The following is a 22,062-nucleotide window of genomic DNA, read 5'->3' as shown; positions in this document are numbered from 1 at the left end:
TAATCGACACCATATGTGAGTTTGACGCCGACCTACCACCCGATCATTTGCGTATGGCACTGTAATAAACAGGGTTTTTATTTGTGAAAACCTCGTTAAAATGTAAAAATGTAAAAATAAACCTGACGACAGCAATATAAAAAGTAAAAAAGTAAAAAATGTCAATCAAGGGCCATTTTTGTACTTCGAGTTAATATGGAGTTATGTAACGTAATTGTGTAATGGCTATTGTGTATTGTGTAAGTATGATTGCTTTAGAATGAATAGTATTTGAGATATGAGTTTCAACAATTTTATTTAGTTCATTCGTCTGCTGAACACTATTGAATTTTATAGGCTGCTGTAACATTTAAATAGTAAATGATCCTTAACTAGGGGCACCTGGCCTAGACACTGAACTTAATGTTTACAAATGTTATGTCATAGAAAATGTTAAATATTGATACAACTCCAGACTGAACAACTGTTGCGTAGTATTTATTTATATAGACATCTTCTTCTGCTTGTTGGAGTAAAGACAAAACGTGAACAAAATCTTCAAGCAGTTCAAAAGATATAGCGCGGACACGATTTGTGACGGACAGACAGACAGTTTGAATGTATCGTCTTACAATTTTCTCTGCTAATAGTTAAGACATGTTTTGCGACTTTCCGTTATTTTTTGTAAAACATTTTGCCGTAAAGACATACATGTATTTATACTAATGTTTTGTGTCCTTATTATAATGCAACCATACCGTTGCGTAATTTTATAGTGTTCGACAAACATAAAGCAACATAACAGTGGTATGATAATAATGGAAATGTGCGACGCTTTATGATACTAGCAGTCTCTGTGATTGCTTTTGAGAACTGATTAATCAAAGAAGACATCCTACATGCTAGAGAAAGACAACGATTATAACTCAAAATAAGGACCACAAATTGGCTACATAGGTCAAGTACAATACTATTTTAAGTGACAAATATGAAATAAAAGATGGCGGTTTAGTCAGACAGACACTATCTGTTTTATGAATCATTTATAGAGGCATAAACATGGTTCGTAGGCAAGCAAACTTAATGGCAATATTTGAAAAGAAGATGAGCATATCTATATATGAGTGAACATGAGTTTATAACAGCAAATGTAAACGCTCCCAAGCATTCCGTAAAATTCAAAAATTACCATACTTAAACAAGACATCGATGGAAGTAATGGATGCTCCTATCACGCCCATTTTCTTTGAAATGGCAGTAATTGTAAAACAACGTGCTAGTAAAAAGTGAATACTTGTAGCATTATTTTACAAAAGTTGAAAAAAAAACGATGGACATAATAACATGGAAAGATATTGGCAGGTTTTAGAACTTAACTGTATGGTAAATGTTAAGCAATGAAATGAAAAAGCAGCAATTGAAATTCACAAATGTCATGATTGCATGAAAGCCTAAATATATTATGTCATTGTGATCTATTTATATACCAACTTTCATTTAAATCCCCTAAGAACATTTCAACGAATGAACCAACCGAACAAGTACCCATCCTGTAAAATTATCAGGTTAAAGGGAGATAACTCAGTATATATGCAGGATAGGGTACTGCATTTATTTCCATCTTCATTTCAAGTTTCATTTCGATCACTTAAGTATTTTCAGATAAACACCCATTATAGAAAAGAATCAGGTTAATGGGGAGGTCAAGTGGAGATAACAAAAATATGCTTGCCTTCATCTATCTATATTTCAAGTTCAATTTCAATTCCTTTAGTCCTTTTTCAGATATGGCCCAGACAACTCGAATTTTCCAAAACTATCAGATCAAGGAGATTATCATGGATGATAACTACTAAAAATGCAGGGAAGGATTATTGTTCTTGGGTACTGCCTTCTTATTTGCATTTACACTTCAAGTTCTGTTAAATTTCGTTTCAATCCTTCAACTATTTTGGCTCGGGCAAACCAATTATGAATCAATGGTTAAGGCGATAAAACTTAAGCATGATATTATGGTTATTGTGTACTGCATTTTCTGTCATTGCCATTTATCTATAAACCACGTTTAATTAAAAACCCATCAGTCATTTAAGTCATTCTCTGAAAAGGGGTTTGCAAGCACCAATTATGAAAAAAAAAGGTAAGCGGAGATAACTAAACAAATAAGAAAGATATGATAACGTTTTTGTGCACTGTACCCTCTCTCTCATTGCGTTATATTTATAATTGAAATTTTATTCCAATCTCATTAGAGGTTTTGAAGTTTTTATCCGGACAAGGGTGACGGACGGACAGACGGACGGACGGAAGGTTGGTTGATTTTTTTTACATAACTTGTACTTAGAATTGACGCAATGTTAAAATAGAAGGTATCCAATCTAAGTATTATCTGAATCAAAAATGCTGTATTGTAGAGTCAGAAATATTAAATATTGCAAAATTTTAAATGTTAACTTGGTGTTAGTAAATAACGAGTACTTTATTAATCGTTGTCTTTCTCCATACATGTATTTAAAAAAAGAATATGGATATTTGTAAATCAGTCTGCATTGTCTTAAGTGCATTAACTACTAAGACTCCAATTGTGAGACGTAGTTGTTAAATCGCGCCTTTATTTATTCGTTAAGCTAGTTTGATGTGTGTGTGGTCTGTTTGTGGTTAAAGTACGATCGTGTCTCTCGTTCAGTGTCGGTTGGAGCATAAACTTGTGCTTCTGAACAGGGATTTTACTTGAAGTTTCTACTGCTGTGGTTTTATGTATTTATGACAGAAAAGGTTAACTTCACGTACGGTTTTAAATCTTAACAGAAGAGAAAAACTTGAACCTGTTTAGTAACAGTGACATTGACGTTGACCCCCAGGTGTACATTTTAACATGCATACGTACATGTTTATGAAGGGTTATGACCATAATTCAAATACCTTTAAATATAAGATGCAAATTCAATACAATGGTTTATGTCTTTTATTTATTGCAAGGGCCATTAATCGGCTAGGCACGGCCTCAAACACAAGATCAGATGCAAAACTTGCTGGTTTTTCATTCAGTTTTAGTTTTATTACTTTGGTTCGTATATTGAGATTGAGATGCACACAATTACATGCTTTATACGCGGTTTTAAAATAGATCAAGGGCAATAACTCAATTGTTATTAAAGAAAGCTAAACGTGCAATTTAGCAGTACAACTTCACATGCCGATTAATATATTTGCAAGTGTCATGACTCTGGCTCTAATGTGATAGAAGTTATGCCCGAAACAAAAGTGCATGTTCCATAGGCCATATATTCACAAAGTCAAAGGCCATAACTCTCCTCTTATTGTGTGAAGCAACACACAAACCCTCATGTGCACAACTTCACACAGTATTTGTTTTATTCTGGCATAAACGTATTGAAAAACGCGCGACATGTATAAGTTGGGCGCAGCGACAATATTTGCAGATCTTCATGTTGCTTAATATTGATGTAAAGTTTCATGACACTTCCTCTCAAACTTTTTAATTTTGCCGGGGCACATTATTGCTCGTTCAAACGACACTAAAACTAAGTCAGCGCCGTAACTCTTTAATTATTGGGTGAAGGGACACATACAATTCCTGTCGCCCAACTTCACATGGTACTTAACAATCCTTTGAAATGTCATGAATATAGCCCGTATGCTGTAATAATTATACGCATGACAAAATAATTTGTGACATTGCATCCATATATTCTTATTATGTCACGGGTCATACCTCTGCAGTAACTGCGTGCCTTCATATATGAAAGCCTAGCTGCACAACGTCCAATGCTGCTGGAAAATCCTCACTAGGGCTATCATAAGTTTAGAGATAAGATCAACGCAAGTTTTTGTGACGAATGGAAAGACGGATGTACCAGCATTTACGGTTGATGAGGTTTTTCCGTCTTAAAAACATAGCTCATAAGAAGGTGTTTTATGAGCTCTTCATTAAAAAACTAAAAAAACAAAAGCTGTCACAGTATGTGACGAATGCCCTCGAATGTGACATTGACCTACGAACAAGGTCAGTACATGAAAAGCTGATCTTGCCTTTATGTGTCAAATACATATGGCAAGTTATTTTAAATTTCCTCTGAACATAACAAATATCACCCATACTTGACAACCTACACTGTTATGTCCTTATATTCAGAATTCCCTTGTGAATAAACACTTTCACTTTAGAGGTAGGGACATGGGTCTTGCACAGGACACGTCATCTTCGTATGTGGAACACATGTAGCAAGTTATTTTAAAATCTGTCCATACAAGGGAAAGTTATAGCCCGGACACGACAACCTATACCCTATGTCCTTGTATGCAGCACTCCATTGTGAATAAACACTGTGACCTTGACCTTTGAGGTAGGGACACGGGTCTTGCACGCGACACATCGTCTTGGTATGTGGAACACATGTGGCAAGTTATTTTAAAATCTGTCCATACAAGGGAAAGTTACAGCCCGGACACGACAACCTATACTCTATGTCCTTAAATGCAGCATTCCATTGTGAATAAACACTATGTGTGACCTTGACCTTTGAGGTAGGGACAAGGGTCTTGCACGCGACACGTCGTCTTGGTATGTGGAACAAATGTGGCAAATTATTTTAAAATCTGTCCGTACAAGAGAAAGTAACAGCTTGGACACGACAACCTATACTCTATGTCCTTATATGCAGCACTCCATTGTGAATAAACACTAAGTGTGACCTTGACCTTTGAGGTAGGGACACAGGTCTTGCACGCGACACGTCGTCTTGGTATGTGGTACACATGTGGCAAGTTATTTTAAAATCTGTCCATACAAGGGAAAGTTACAGCCCGGACACGACAACCTATACTCTATGCTTATATGCAGCACTCTATGGTGAATAAACACTAAGTGTGACCTTGACCTTTGAGGTAGGGACACGGGTCTTGCACGCGACACGTCGTCTTGGTATGTGGTACACATGTGGCAAGTTATTTTAAAATCTGTCCATACAAGAGAAAGTTACAGCCCGGACACGACAACCTATACTCTATGTCCTTATATGCAGCACTCCATTGTGAATAAACACTAAGTGTGACCTTGACCTTTGAGATAGGGACACTAGTCTTGCATGCCACACGTCGTCTTGGTATGTGGAACACATGTGGCAAGTTATTTTAAAATCTGTCCATACAAGGGAAAGTTACAGAGCCAGACGGACGGCCGGACGGACGGACGGTGCGATTTTAATATGCCCACCTTCGGGGGCATAAAAAACCTAACCCTAATGTAAGTAAAACCCATAAACTCATTTTGATGCGGACTGAAACATAAACAGACATACAATGCAAAGGACGGACATCTCAAACAATGATAAGAAATGACACCCCCCAAGAGGGGGTTGATGAAGCCATAAACATATCTTAATTAAAATTTCGCTTTCAAGTGACCTTGACTATAAAGTCATGTTTCACAAGAGATATGTTTCCAATAAGGAAATCGTGAGAGTCAATGCAATGTTATACTGCTGTAATCTAACAATAAATTTGTTATGCGTTACAGATAAAAGTCTACATTAACCGTACATCGCTTATCTCCGGCGTGTTTGCGTTGACTTCGTTGATCGAAACTGCTTTATAACAGTGTATTGAGCGTAGTTAAACAGAAATTTTACTGCCCGTAAAAAATTATGTTAAGCAAATCGATTTCACATTTCAACTGTTAACTAATGACGAGTTCAGGAACTCGACATTTCAAACCGCTTCACGCTGACACATGCTGTTGTGCATGTTAAGTATGGTAGTGAACCATCCAGATATCTAATCTCTTGGTTTTAGTTTCCGCCAAAGCTGGCAGTTCAAATGCTGCTGCTGCTGCTGCTGATGATGATGATTATGATGGGGATGGTGATGATGATGATGATGGTGGTGGTGGTGGATATGATGGTTATGGTGGTGGAGGTGCTGTAACTGCTGCTGCTGCTGCTGCTGGTGATGATGATGATGATGATGATGATGATGATGATGATGATGATGATGATGATGATGATGATGGGGCGTATCTTAGGGTTGCTACCTTTGGACCTGCGCCCTTCCGTCAGAAACGAAATTTATAAAGTTCAAAGTGTTGGCACGGGGATTTTGATGTACTCCCCCATGATAATTTTAACAATTTTTAGTCTGAAATATTGCATATTGCAGAAATGGGCCGGAATCCGACCCACACCCTGTCTGTGTGTGAATACGTAAATCGAAAGTAGCGCACTAACCTGACCTAATGTTAGCTATCAATAAAAATATATTAAAAAAGTCATAGGAAAACTTGGTAACAAACAGCTTATTGTGTCAACAAAATATACATGATTATATTAAAACAAGAAAGAAGTAGTTTCTCTCCCCAAAATCGAAAGTAGAAAACTACAAAAGTAGAACATTTTACAGTACGTAGTAAATTAGTTTATTTATACTGACAAAATATATCTAGTGAGAATTTCAAACTCTAACACGACTTTCAAAATCACTTACCAATTATCACCAGTTTATTGTTGAAAAATTAGTTCCCCAACAACAAAATTACACAAAAAACGAACTGTCCTTGGATACACATTATTGACTTTCTGGTTTTGGCGTGTAAGCTTAGGCCATTCATTCTGTGTAAATTCCGTCCGTTGTTATCCATCGTCTATGGTAGCCTATTTCTGCCACTACGATGACGATCAATTTAAACAAGCGGACGTCTCACACACAGACAAATACATACGTCCCCATCAAAAGGGGTGATAGTGGTTCTGGTGGTGGTGTTGGTGGTGGTGATGGTGGTGCTCCTGCTGCTGATGATGATGATTGTCACCGTGGCGGTGATGGTGGTGGTGGTGGTGGTGCTGCTGCTGCTGTTGATGATGATAGTAGTGGTAGTGGTGGTGGTGTTGGTGGTGGTGGTGGTGGTGATGATGATGATGATGATGATGATGATGATGATGATGATGATGATGATGATGATGATGATGATGATGATGATGGTGATGATGATGATGATGACGATGGTGATGATGATGATGATGATGATGATGATGATGATGATGATGATGTTAAATGCTTCCTGACATTCGACAATTTATTTCATATAACCAAAACGGGAAAGGACACAAAATTGACCCTGGTGACAAGCACGAACAGTTGTAATCTTAATTAGTCAAATAACAACATCCTTATAAAATGTTTTTATCACTGATTTTAAATTCTTCGCCAAAATCAAAAATTCGTTTCAGTAAAACAAAACTCAACATCATATAAGCTAAATTAAGGCACAGATCCTCTAGATTATAATGCTTACGTAAGCTACACGTATGTTGGAAATATTCCGCTAATGACATACCCCCAAATTTATCATGAGACAGCTGTTTGTGATTGTAACAATGAAATACATGCAGTGAACGAGGCTGTCTTCCGTAAAAAGCTAAAATCATTATCGTGTGTGCTGAAGTCACACTGATTTGTATTAGTAAAAAAGACATTCCTTGCATTTTTGGCAGGGGCGGGCCAGAATTTGATGTTAGAGGGGCGTTTTTTAGTGGCGTAACCTTTGGACTAGCGCCAATCCGCCAGAAACAAGATTTATTTGGTTAAAAGCGTAAACAGGAGGGTCTGGGGGTACTCACAGAAGAGAATTCTAAAGGTTATAGTCCGAAATGGTGCATTTTGGTCGTACAACATGACTTTTGTTCTCAGGCCTTTATTTAAAAAGAAAAGAAAAATGACAATAGGAGGGGGGCGGGGGGGGCACCGGTTGCCAACCACCCCACTAGAGCCGTTATTGATAAGTAGGTTCCAAAGAAATGGGCCGCAATCCGATTGACACCCTCTCTGTGTGTATATACGTAAATCGAAAGTAAAAACATTAATCTGTCCAAATACTAGCCAGCAATAAAAAAAATAATCTCCGCAGAAATATAAATGAAGTAATATGAAAACACGGTAGCACACATATACTTATAGTGTCATCAGAATGCATATGGGTATATTATTACGAGAAAGAAGCAGTTTTTCTACTCAAAATCGAAAGTAGAAAACTTACATTACGTAGTAAATTAGTTTATCTATACTGACAATATTTATTCAGTCAGTGTTGCAAACTCTAATACGATTATCAAAATGACTTACCAATTCTCACCGATTTACAGTCGAATAATTAATTCAGCAGCAAAAACAACAACAACGAACTGTCCTTGAATCGACATCGTTGACTTCCTGTTTTGCCGTATTTTCGAAAGCCGTTATGATTAAATGCGGTTGTTATCAATCGTCTACGGTAGCCTATTTCTGCCACTACGATTTCGAGAAACATTATCAGTATGTAAAATCCTAAAATATTTATGAGCGTGACCTTTTGCTTTCACAAGATATTTAAAGCCGCACTCTTACTCCAAAATAAGGTGATTCAGTTTATTTGTATTTTGTTTATAATGCACTCTTATTCCCAATTAACATGTACCACATTTAATACAATATTGTTTTAATTTACCGAAAAGGATGACTTTAAATGTCAAAAAACAATGGTTCTTATGAAGGATACGGCGTTGAATTTGAAAGTAAGGCGCAGAAAACACGATATCCTACCTTATGAGACAATATTTAATCACTGTAAATATTTTAGCCCTCGCGAATCATCTATTATTTGTGCGTTTTCAGCTATTAAATATACGATTACAATCTAGTTATCAGTAATTACTATTTTCCACAAATGCATTATTTAGTAAGCTGTCAAATGTTTATCATTCAAAAATTATGTTTGTTATATATGTGTCTGTATTGATTTTAAACACGAGTGTCACTTTAAGTTAAAGTGCTGATCAGTGGCGTTCGAACTTTGATGTTTATGAACACAGTATTAAAATAAGACATTGGAGGAATAATACAAATGGTCAGTTTTCAAAATGTTATGTTTTAGAGTGTCTAATGCATACTGTATGAGTCACAAATTGTTGGGCAGCCGCACGGCGCATTTTGAATTGGTGGAGACATAAAACCAGCAGCTGCCACAAGAGCCTTGAGGCGTCCTTGCGGCGGGCGTAGGTTTTTGACAAATAAAAACGCAGACGCAAGGTAGCCGCAAGTTTACCTTCTCTACACACGGCGCAGACTGCCAAGTACGGATGGCGTACGGCGAGCATACGGGACTCGTACGTGCGAGTTGCATTGTCCGCATGGTGCTTCACATACCACAAGGCCAACGAACAGGCCATTTAAGGGCGCCTTTAGGTACCCTAGGGCGCCCATTAAATTCCTGCGACCGGTGCCATTTCTTTCCCTCTTTTTGGTGATGGGGATGGGGTGGGGGAGAAAGGTGTTCGTGTTTGTGTGTGTGTATGTGTGTGTGTGTGTGTGTGTGTGTGTATGGGGGGGGGGGGGTCAGCAAAAGTTAATTGCAATTCGTTAGACCATAGGGCAGCCGCAAGGCAAACGCAAGGCCACCGTACGCCCGCTCGTAACCGCCCTAAGGCATGGATACGACACGTATAACCTCTGTTGGGAACCTAAATAAGGAAATCAATTTTATTTCCGCGCTGTAAGCCTATATCGACGCCTACGGCCTGTAAAAATAGGGATACGCACTAAGGCGATCCTGAGGCCACCGAACGTATCTAACGATTTCGAAATAGCGCAGGAGAAAAAGGTAAATAATTCGCCCACTACGGCACCATTTCGGACTAGAAATAGTTATAATTAACTTGAAAATCCCTCTCTGGATCCGCTAGTGGTGTCATTTTGCAGAATGTTTAGAAACAATCAAAGTACAGTCCAGGTTAAATTTAATTCTTCAAATAATTAGAACGCTGTTTAACACAGAATATCGATTCGCACTGTTGCGCACGTAATCATTCATTTTATAGTTTTCTATTTAGTACGAAGGATAGATCTATCTGATGATATAACCTGTCATTTAAACCTTATTTTCTGAAATAGGTAATACAAAGGTTCATAATAAATGTGTCATAATAGTAAGCGAGATAACACAGAAATCATCATGCAACTTGCGCAAGTGTGTTATTCCCCATTGCTATTGACCACATTCTTGTAGTCAGTGTTCAAACTGATACGTCAGTATGAAGTTTGATAATGTAGTTAACAACAGGGGCCCAATATAGCGTTTTCATATAAAAACGTGCCTGTAATTTTATATAAATACTGTTAGAAATACAGTTTATTCACTGTACATTTATATAATTTAATTAATCCGTACCTTTTTATTCTGAAAACATGAAGCTCATTATTATGAAATCGTTTAACGTCAATATTCTTCAATCGAAAGCTAGGTACGGACACCTTGCCATGAACATTTGTGAAACACTGTCACGACTAAGCACAATCGGAATTCCTCGGCCATTTTCCATTGAAAACAAAATCGGATTAAAATTGACGGTTTTTAAGTAATTTCAATTTAGCTGTTCAATCTAAGGATTTTTCTCTTAGGAATCTTAGTTATTTATGCAAAGATACACATAACTTGTTTGAACTTGTTGGTGCAAATTACACGTTTAAACACATAACAATTAATTAATTAATTTACCAACTACTTTTACTGATGTACCGGCATACACTCGAGGTTTAATTCGATGGAAAATGACCGAAGGGTTCCGATTGGGCGATTGCTACTGCTACTCGAAAGTAAAGCTTAGAAAAATTGAATGGATCAGAAAAAACAAAAGTGAGCCTTGAGGTGTTTAATCATTTTTGAATATTCAATGACAGAAAATAATTCACTTCAAGTTTGTTCATGCCATGCCGGGTTGGGTAAAGTCTTGAGTAATTTGCTCTTTTGATGATAAGAGAAAGTCAGTTTATAAGCTTAAAGCCCTCCAGAGATCGCGTTAACAAAGCACTGGGGGAAGTGGTTGGTACAGTTAATCACTTCGATTGTCAAGTGTCAATGTAAATGATTTAAGTAAATAAGTATGTTTACAGTCATTCCTCTTTAAACAATGAATATAAAAACGAATGTCAATATCAAGTGCTAGACCCCCACCCCCTCAACACACACACACGCACACACGCACGCACGCACGCACACACACACACGCACGCACGCACACATACACACACACGCGCACGCACGCACGCACACACGCACACACACACACACACACACACACACACACACGAATACCGCCCCCAACTCCCCGCTCCTCTTATCCATTAACACACAAATCATATGAATACTACACGCAGAAATGTACCATCTCAGACTAATCAATAATAATTAAATCATATTTGTCTGGTTTTAGGGGAATAGCCGCGTCTTGAGGTTTTACCCTCTCTAACGCAAAAAACTGGGTCATGAAAAAACATATTTAGGCAGTTTTGCCGAAGTACAGTGATACTTGTTGCGATGTCATGTTGGTCATCATGATAAACTTACTCTTATAAACTATATAAAACTTTATTTATTGTAAAAACATTTAAAAACAATCAATCAATATTTACAAAATTGTAAAAGTTTAAAGTATATGTTGAATCAAAATTGATTGGTGTTTATCCGAGCTAATACATAAGGTAGTAGATTGAATATATTTTAACAATAGAGCGTAGCTTTAATTTACTTAAAAATACATTATCCTCTTAAAAACACATTTTTTTTATCGAAAAGTGCTATTTCCATTCTTATATACAGACAGTCGTGATATTCTGCATATCTGAATTAATACTAAAAAAGTTAAAAGCATTTGTATTCAGTAATCTACACACTTATCTGGAATAACACATTAACTTAATTGAGTTTTATTACAAAAGAATGCTCGACCGATCGGTCACTCGACACTTCTCTTAACATATATATGACATAACGTTATAAACAAACTCACTTAAAACTATTGATTCACGAATCAGTAATGTCTAATTAAAATGGAGATGATTATCATCAAAATATGTATCTGTGATCAAAGCTAATTTAAAGATATTCAAAACAAAATAGTAAGGATGAAATAAAATATACATGGACAGGCCTGGAAGCCAACAATTTAAACGACGACCCTGTAAGGGCGCACTACTCATGAATAGGTTTCGCAACCAATTCTGTCCAAAAGTTAGAGAACATTGCTAGATGGGCAATGCTAGAGAATATCGAATGAGAGACTCTGCAAAAAATGAATAAAACATTTGCATATTCTTTTTTTTAAAAATGGAAAAGAAGTTCTGACAGATAAAAGTAAGTCTTTAAATTCTAAGTATATCACAACAAAAGTGTTTCATTAGCAACCTTAGTAAGAGGAATAATGCTTTAAAACCGTAGAGTAAAACTGCCTTCAACTTGGCTAAGACAATTATAATTAAAGACTACCGGACTCCGTCTCTGTAAGGTTGAAAATTATAAAAACATAAACTTTATTTACACGACGACTAACAATACAATGAAAAGAACAGGGAAACGCACAGTCGCCAATTATATATTTAATAAAATATGCATATCATCATTGACTCTCTCACATATTTAATGAACCTCGGCACCCTAGCGTATTCATAGCCTATATCATGAGAATGGTTATAAATACGCAGGAATGCCGTTCAAATTTTATTACCATAAACACACACAAAACAGTTTCAAACTTATTTCAACAGATTTCATAAATTCAAGCAAAAAGTCACCCTTTCCCAAAATCATGTCTGGCGCTTTCAAGTTAAATAAATGTTAACAAATCAACTGTTCAAGGTTTGCCATTTTGGGTGATCACTCAGCTCAAAAAGGATTCCCATTTAAAGCACTGATATTACAATTATGATCACGTTTAATGTAAGGGGATATATTTAAGACCTGGGCTGGTATTCAATATTGGTCTTAATTTAATCTAAGAACGATGTAGCTAATCGGATAACTTGTTTTAAATTACTGACTTATAGAGAGAATGAAGTCAATGATGGGTGACAATAAGATTTACTTAAGTTGATTATTGAATACCACCCCAGCTCAATACAGAACAAGCTTATATTATGTCAACATTCACTGATCAACCTGAAGAATCAAACAGCTCGGCAATTCTTAGCGATCGATAATATCTCACAAAGTTTTCAGCTAAAAGTAGTATAGAATTACATACATAGAGGTGAAAAATGCCTCTTGAATATTCAATTTAAAAAATGTTAAAATTTGAAGCTGTCATAGTTAATTCGAGTTGTGTTTTTAAATCAGCAAAACGACACCCTAAACATATGTTTAATTCATATAAGGATCTGTACCATTGGTTAAGTTTTATGAACATTCATGTTGATATGACGTTGATACTCACTTGTCAAAACTTCAATTAAAAAATAAAGATAATAAATTTATTACTGTTATTGCTAAAAATGTTGTACTTGTAAATACAAAAGCCACGCCGTTTGACATTAGTGAGTTGCACCGAATTGTTTTGTTTGAAATGTATAAAAAATACGAAAATCATTTCTCGTATATACAGAAAAATCAACATACTTTCTTGCAAGTGTGCACATTAAGAGAATCGATTCCGACGTTTCCTGTCAGGCCTAGAAAAAAATATGTCTGTTTCGGGTAACCCGACCCTACCTATAAAAATGCGCCAACCCTAACTATTTTTTTCCGTTTCTGAGCAAAAAAAACATTCGTAAGCGAATACAGAGTTACGAAGGGCGGATGAATGCAGATTTTAATCAGAATTATTGTTTATATAATAAAACAAAGTCAGGCAATGACAGTAATGTAGGAAAGACTGCCATGTGCAAGAAAACACTCTGAACTTACGACAAATTAAAAAAAAATCCCTACCTACCTTACCTAGAAATTTTGGGAAGGTTACCCTAAACAAACAGTTATTTTTTTGGCCTGAACATAGGTTGTACCTTGGTACAGTGTCTGTGTATATTTTGAATGGCCTTCGTATGTTAGCAGTTTACACCTTTGTAAACGAGTAAAACACACAAATTGCATAATATGGCTGGAAACACATCGCATAGCTTATTCATAACAACAAATCGCAAGCATGTCTATTAGCAAAATTTGATTTGCCTTCATTCGGATATTACGTCAGGATCTTTTGGGAATTGGGTCTGCAGATATTTCTCAAAAGACATGATGTTTTTGAAGTCACCGATCACTCTAGCAGACCCGCTACCGATAACTTCAATCGTCACATCGAGATGTTTCTTCACAGCATCCGCCCATCGAGCAAGGTTTGCTCCCAAGAAATGAACGATCCCTGGATTGATTGTAGCCGACATTTCCATGTCCTGCAAAAGCAATATCAATAAGACAACAGTTAAGACATATATTTTGATAAAAGTAATGGAACGTCCTAAAATATTTTAATTCTTCTTAAAGATGCACTATCACTCCAAAAAAAGATTTAACACATTTAATAAAATTGTTTAATAATTCCAAAAAGGATAAACAAATGTCGAAAACAATGATGCTTAAGAAGTATACCGAGTTTCATTTAAAAGAAATGTGCAGAAAACGCGGTATTACTACCTTATGAGACGATAGAAGATCGCAGTAAATCTTTTAGCTTTCAACGATCATTTAATATTTTTGCTTTTTCAGCTATTAAAACACGGATATAAAATTGTTAATAGTAATTAATATTTTCAAAAAATGCATTATTTAGTAAGTAGTTGATGGTTTATCATTCAAAATTTATGTTTGTTGTACATGTTTATGTATTGATTTTGAATAAGAGTGTCACTTTAAGTGTCCGCACCGTATCCCGGGTAGTTGACTTTATTTGACATACATGTATTTCGCTTGACTTTACATACCCATGTAAGATAATAATTATTTGCACAGTATTCACTTGTGTTGTTCCTGGGTCAAATTTTAAAGTGTATTGCAAAAGTCAGTTCACGATAGCATGAAGTCGCCACCTGTAACTTAGCCAAAGTTTTAAACTGATTCAAAAGAAAACTGCACTTATCAGTTCAAACTCAGTAATGTGTATTCTAAAAGAGGTTAAAGCTAAAAAAGACATAAAATACCTGAAACAATCCATGATAATTTACTTGCTTGGGTGGAAGAATGTTCAAACTAATTAAAGTGTTCAATAGAATTGGCACACAAATGCGAGTAACAATGAAGGTTGCTCTCAACAAACTAGTATACATGTAGATATTAAAAATATGTCGATACAATTGGATTATAGATATAAAAAGTATCACCCTCTCTGTCAGAATTCATACATGTATGATAAAGATTAAGTTAGCAATTAACGCAAATTCGTATATTGAAAGACAAAACAAATGCAGTTGAAATATCCGGATATTTGTTTGTTTGTTTGTTTGTTTGTTTGTGGTTCAACAGTATTTCAGTTATACACCGGCGGACAGTTAACTTAATATTAATTAGCAGCGTAACCTATATTCTATCAATAATCGTAACAATCACAACAAGAGTTCGTGCAAAACGGGTTTTTTGACACAATTATTTTCTTAACATTTAAAGTTTTCATATCAGTAAATAACGAATAACGCGATCTAATTTAATGAAAACGACGTTATTATGCTACAAACGTGACCCCCAACGTTTGACGTTCAACCTAAACGTTTACCTGAAAACGGCATTGATCATCGTCATCTTGGTCAGTCTGAGATGTCGTCAAGTCGCTTTGGTTGTCTGCATCACAGCTGTGAAGAAGTGAATAGCAACACATCAAAGCAAAATCTGTATTGTGAAATTAACCATGTCGTTTAATTATTACTTTGTTTTGAGCTCGTATAACTTAACGATACAAAACAATTAACATTTATCTTTAAACGGAATCGTCAAAGCAGTCATCAAACGTTTTATGCATATACATATAACATAACAAAATACTTTCAAACGCTAATTATTGTTAGCTAAGACAAGATCTTATTAAGCTTATGTATAAAACATATATAAGCTGAAATGAATAAATTTCGGGTTCATTTACTTCTGGGTAGAAACCAGCACTGGCGTTGATATTGAAAACCCGAAAAAGCGTGAGCCTGACAGGGCTCAACTGATGGAACTAGTTGATGAGATGTTTCATGAACCTCTATGCCAATCAAGTCAAGTTACCTTTTCGTAATAAAATGCATATAACAAAGGATTGATTGACGAGCGTCGTAAGGCCAACTTAATAAGAAATGATGAAACCAAACCGTGTTGCAGTTCTTATGCTCTAAAGGATTTACCAGTTCAAACGCTTGGTTTCTTCAATATATTGTAAGACCTCTTCTTTTGCATTCAAAGCACAACCTTTAGTGCGTCCAATTAGTTCTAAACGATCGTAGAATGCCTCATTTTCTCTTAATTGCCAAAAGATCGTTTTGTCTATAGAAGAAAATTCAAATGTGTGTATGCATAACCTTTTAAGTATAAAATACAAACATTTTATAAATACTGTTTACTTTTAGAATAGTTTTCGTTGTTTTTTGTTAAAGCATTTTTGTCCGAATTTTAACAAAAAATAAGAAATTATTAAACTGAAAATCGTTGAATTCATCAAACCTGTGTTTGCCTTTTTCGCGCTATTCTTTCCTCGTCGGGAAGTATTGAACATACCAGACAGAGACCTTTCAATATGTGCTTCTGCTATTGCCATATTTCCTTTATCAACAAGAATGTGTATATCCTGTGTAAATGTTGGACGTTGTTTGTGAATAACTTCTTGCAAGGCTTTAACAAACTGAGATATAATGTCTTCATAAGTAAACCCCTTTCCATTATTTCCTGTCGCAGCAACTATGCACAAACTCCTTTAACTGTTGGCTCTTGACATTGTTATTTCCTTAACTAAACAATCCATGAGCTTTGTTTTTTCGTTCACCTTCACGCTTATAAGATGTATCTCTCGACATCCAACGAACACGTTAGACACTGGTAATGGGCCATAGAAGGTTTCTATTTCTTTGTAATCTTCTTTGGACGTTTTTGATTGAAGAAAGTCTGAAATAATTTCAAAAATTCGAATATTACAAGAAATATACAAAAGTATCATATACAAAATATAGCTATAAAACATGTGGCATTGACTGTATACTAGTCCAATAGCAACACCATACGTAAACGTCAAGATAACTAATTTCAAAATATGTTGCAGACAAAATGGAAAGACAATCAACACTCTATCGCTTACCTGTTCTGCGACTTGAAATACCAAGCTGACAAAGCATGTCAGCTGTAAAGACAATGCATATATCGGTGCAAGCTATTGCTGCACCTATCTCTGCAAGGCATATTAGTGTCGACTTATACTGGTCGATCCATCTCTTGCAAAAATCTTGGCTACTTATAACAGCCTTTGGGTGATTGCAATGCAAAACCCATGAACATGATGTCTGGTTCATTATGGTTTGAATGCGTGCCAAATCTGTAAACTGTTCATTGACGGACATAACAATTCTTCCGCTATCTACTGCTTTCTTCAAGTCAATATGAAATTCTTTGCAGACATGATCCAAAGAGCTCTCAAGAAAAATGTTTGTTCCATCAAATAATATATCAACTCCAAGAATTTTCGCGTGGTTTAATAAATCTTCGCCATTTTCCTGTAGGAACGCAACTAGCAGTACAGGTTCTGTATTAAACTCAAACCTTTGTCTCAATGGCCGTGATGTGCATACTTTTATTACTTCTGACGTGAGATCTCTTGTGCAGAGTAATGTTCCATTCAACATATCATACCAAAGTTTTTCTTTGTGTTTTTTCAAAAAATTCAAAACATCCGTTTGTTCAAACAGGTTCATTTCAAGATTGTGTTTCGATATTGATTCCTCTATTTCTTTCTTGAAATTGTCAACGTTTCCATTTCTACCATAAAGAACAACTCTTCCGTCCTTCTGCACCAAGGAGAAGTGTGTGCATTTACTTTTCTTTTTACTTAAACTTTTCAAGTATTGAGCATAATGCTTCTTGATATCGCCACTTTCATCAAAAATCACTTTGCAGGCAAGGTCGGTGTAAGGAAGACGCTGTTCCCCTTCAACAAAGTCAATGCTTTTTTGTAAGCAATTTTTCAAAAACTCGCGTATAAGTGCATCTCCCGTTTCCTTCGCTCGTCCTTTCCACACAATACGGCATTCCTGTTGACTGTGCTGAACTTTGATGCTCATAATATTGGGATGCAAGGATGCATCTTCTATACCAAGCGAAAACAAATTAGGAGCAAACTGCTTTATATCGAGGTACTCAACTTCGTGATAGCCCATTTCATCTAAAAGACTATCAATACAGTCATTGTTATCAGACACACAAATCATCTTTGTGTCATGTTTGATAACGATTGCTGATCCATGAACCACCTGCATCGGTCCCTGATTCCTGATTTGTCTTGAAAACCTGCATCCATCGGGAGACCGTAAATCTATTACATAGTCATATGTTCTCTTTAGGAGTTCGTTCAAAATGTTATACACTCTGTCAGGGCTGTGGCAATCGGAACAATGAAGAAGAATAGTACTAGTCTTATTTACTATTTCACACACAAAGCCTTGTTTTCCCAAGCATTCAACAAATATGTCCCTCTTCAGAGTCACAAAATATTGTAAAGCATATAGGTCAAATGCGTTTTCCAATTTCGTTCTACTGCCCATCTGGCATATAAAGAAAGTGTACTCCACCACTGGAGAAATCCAAGTTGGAAGTTTGTCTCTTTCTGTGATAAAATACATGTTTTACCCACACGGTATGACATTTAATTGAAAACCATGTATTGTGAAGCTTGTAAATTATTAAATGTTCAGACTTTAAACAAGGAAGAATAAACAGACGCCCACTTAATGAATACAAATGTAATGTTAAATGAATATCAACTGTGATTAAGTATTTTCAATATTAGAAAGATTTCACACAATCATCGTCTTGATCCGTTAATAGTTTTAATTGCATGAACTCACCATTCCTGGCCATTTTAATGAAAGTTGTTAATCTAGTAGGTACCCGTTCTGAAACCCATATTAATTAGCAATAATTGGCATAGGTAAATCGAAACTAAATTTCAGATTCAAAAGCAAAAGTAGACAATACAATGAAAAGTACTCTTACAATTTATGTTTTTAAGCATAGTTGTAATACATTAAGTATAATAGACCTTGTATAAAGTAAATATACTGACCGAACTTACTGTGTCACATAAACTGTAACCGATATTTAATACTTTACATTGTTTGTCACAAGTTGCTAATCAAGCGGATGAATCATAACCGTATTTTTACAGGTATCTATAAAAGGCGATACCGTAGAGTGTTTCACTATATCTCGTGTGGACGGTTTAAATATCTTAGATAAAAGTGAAACGCACCTTCCACTATTTGGCGGTTTCCAGATGTCGATGTTATGAACGCCGGAAACTACAAATATTGTAAAAGTAAACAAACATTAAAATCAGAAATACAAATAAATTAAATTAACAAACAAATCATAAATACAATCTGGCACTACATACAGAAATAAATGCGTGGGGAGTGCCCAAGACATAGACATAGACGATATATACAAACTTCTTTCAAGGCTCATGTGAAGGGGCACGTTCCGATTTCTCCGATTTTCTTCAACCCAACACTGCCGCTTATCACGTTGTTTTAATATTGAATTAATATATCATTTTGACTAATGAATATCGGTTAGATTGAATATTTACCTATCTTAAAAGAAAAACTAAGTATATTTCATGCGGCCTTTAAAGATCCTGTTTTATTTCCAGCATTGTTTCCAAATCTTCAACATGCTATGAAACTTTACTGGCTCTATATTCGTATGTGATATGAACACTTGCGGTAGCAAACCATATTAGCATTTGCATTTGCATTCCATATTGCGTTTACTGTCTCCACCTTTATATATTGTTTATACTATATTGGCATTATTGAAATTATTATTATTATCAGGGGCGGTTCGAGGATTAGACATAAGAGGGGGCTTACTTGTGGGGCGTCCCCATTGTATTAAGCGTAAAACGTAATTTATTTTGTTTAAAGTGTTGGCAGGGAATAATGCTTTTATCAATTTCTAGTCCGATATGCTGCATTTTGGGCGTATTTTATTACTTTCCTTTCCTATATTGAAATAAACAGTAAAATTGAACGATTTTAAGGGAGCGTCCGGGAGCGCTTTGAATCAGCCAGTGATTATTATTATTATTATTATTATTATTATAATAATAATAATAATAATAATAATAATAATAATAATAATAATAATAATAATTATTATTATTATAATTATAATAATAATAATAATAATAATAATAATAATAATAATAATAATAATAATTATTATTATTATTATTATTATTATTATTATTATTATTATTATTATTATTATATTTTTATCATGATTATTATTATTATTATTATTATTATTATTATTATTATTAATATTATTATTATTATTATTATTATTATTATTATTATTATTTTATTATTATTATTATTATTATTATTATTATTATTATTATTATTATTATTATTATAGTTATTATTGTTATTATTATTAGTAGAAGTAGTAGTAGTAGCAAAAATAGCAGCAGCAGCAGCAGCAGTAGCAGTAGCAGTAGTAGTAGTATTTTATATATCGTTTAAATATACACAAGAAAGCTAATATCAGAGTAACGTATATTCTCATGTGGATAGTGACGTAAACTTTCGGCGCCAGCTGAACAAGTTATAAGTATCGATAACAAAAAATATTTCGTCGTGCATTCGTGTACAGTAATATACAGACGTCCCTGACTTGACACATGCTTTGAATGAGCACAACCACCACGCGATTTTCTTCCACATGCAACTTTAGGGACTGACAAAGAAACCAGCGTGACACATGACTGGCAAGTGAACCAAAGCACTGGCACCTTCATGAAAGCGTTCATTTATACACATGACACACACAAGCTTCACACATGTCTGCTCGTTGAACCAAGGCACCGGCACCTGCATGCATGCGTACTTACACAAAGGCACGTATAACATTTTTACAGCACGGCGTTACATAACTTAGGCCAATAAATAAGAACTAACTGGAATGTAATCCCAGCACCACGGTAAGACAATTACGCCGAAGCTTCTTTAATAAATTAAACCCGTGTCACACAGTAGCGAGTTTCGGCTGCGGGTAGCTGCGAGTTTCAACTCGCCTAAACTCGTCGGGTGGCGTGTTGGAATCTAAGCGTTTTCGCTGCATGTCGAAGACATGTCTCCTCATAAAGAAAGTACTCGGCAAGCTGTGGTGAGAACTTAAAACGGTTTAAAATTGTCGTACGACTTTTCGTATCTTACACATAACGAAGACATGGGGTAGGGGTGTCGAACACTTGTGGTTTACATGTCTTCACTTGTCGCCGCTTCTCGCTGCGTCAAAAGGTCGTTCGACACTCTACGAGTTCAGCAGCGACTCAGAAGGACATTATTACGATCTCTGCTTGAGGTTCGTTCGAGTTGTTGTGAGTTGATACGTACCCCTTTTACACGTCCTCGAGACTGTTGCGATTTCCGACGAGTTCAATGTGACCATATAAATAAAATGCACTGCATTATTTCTCGTGAAGATTTCAACCAGTAAACATCACTGTTTTACAAGAGAAAAACCACTGTTAGACATGCCTTCGAAGAGAAAAGGAAAAGTCCCGCGAGTTACCACGAGTGCTGGTGAATTATAACTCGAAAAATGCAACGAGATTACCGCGGATTCCGATGCTAGGTACATCAGTTCAACACCTCCTCGAGTTCTCTTCCATTTGAATACGAGAGTAGTACACGATTCTTATGTGTACCTCGAGTTTAAGTAGCATCGATACGATCTTTGTACGACACTCTTTCGACAACCATAGATATTTCTACGAGTTCCGCCGATATGTGCACGATATCATGACGAGTTATAAAGATTGAGCTACGAGAATGTAAGAGAAAGGACAACACATGGCAAACTTGTATTAATACAGATAATGCTGCACATAAGGACCAAATCCCAGTTAATAGGGCGCTAATTCTGATTTTTCCCTCTCCGGCTTTGTGTTGTTATTTAAAGGTGGTGTTGGGGCTGGGGGTGGTGACTCAACATCTTGTTCACACAGCCACCTTCTGTCTTAATCTAAGAGATTGAAATAGCAGACCATGCAAAATTATTATTTGTTAGAAAAGTTGGTAATTTCAGTT

The 22,062-nt window shown here is 35.7% G+C and overlaps 2 protein-coding genes across 7 annotated transcripts in view; both read right to left on the bottom strand.

Moving 5' to 3' along the window:
• Positions 1–8,221, bottom strand: part of LOC128211435 (uncharacterized) — a 37,664-nt gene extending 29,443 nt beyond the window's left edge. For all 3 annotated transcript variants that reach the window (XM_052916221.1, XM_052916223.1, XM_052916222.1), the window contains exon 1: positions 8,116–8,221. The gene's annotated coding sequence lies outside the window, so the exon portion shown is untranslated. The remainder of the gene's footprint in view (positions 1–8,115) is intronic.
• Positions 8,222–11,384: 3,163 nt separating this feature from the next.
• On the bottom strand, positions 11,385–19,116 carry LOC128211441 (uncharacterized). Of its 4 annotated transcripts, none has more exons than XM_052916238.1 (7): positions 19,029–19,116; positions 18,811–18,858; positions 17,052–18,569; positions 16,424–16,861; positions 16,108–16,246; positions 15,501–15,576; positions 11,385–14,187 (listed from the first exon to the last, which is right to left on the bottom strand). In XM_052916238.1, the coding sequence occupies exons 2-4, from the start codon at positions 18,821–18,823 to the stop codon at positions 16,674–16,676; spliced, it is 1,719 nt and encodes a 572-aa protein (XP_052772198.1). In that variant the 5' UTR covers positions 18,824–18,858; positions 19,029–19,116; the 3' UTR covers positions 11,385–14,187; positions 15,501–15,576; positions 16,108–16,246; positions 16,424–16,673. The 4 variants fall into 4 exon arrangements, with proteins under 4 accessions (XP_052772198.1, XP_052772199.1, XP_052772200.1 ...); XM_052916239.1 differs by having other exon boundaries at positions 19,038–19,087; XM_052916240.1 differs by lacking the exon at positions 16,108–16,246.
• Positions 19,117–22,062: the final 2,946 nt, after the last annotated feature.

The sequence above is a fragment of the Mya arenaria genome, chromosome 12, assembly GCF_026914265.1.
Source record: "Mya arenaria isolate MELC-2E11 chromosome 12, ASM2691426v1".
NCBI lineage: Eukaryota > Metazoa > Mollusca > Bivalvia > Myida > Myidae > Mya > Mya arenaria.
Note: the sequence above shows the minus strand (reverse complement) of the source record. Positions and strands in the feature narration are given on the sequence as shown.

Bases quoted from the DNA above. Each gene is read 5' to 3' on its own strand.
- LOC128211441 (XM_052916238.1), bottom strand. The intron at 16,862-17,051 runs GTAAGCGATAGA...AAATTATTTCAG, and splicing joins TATTTCAAGTCGCAGAACAG to ACTTTCTTCAATCAAAAACG.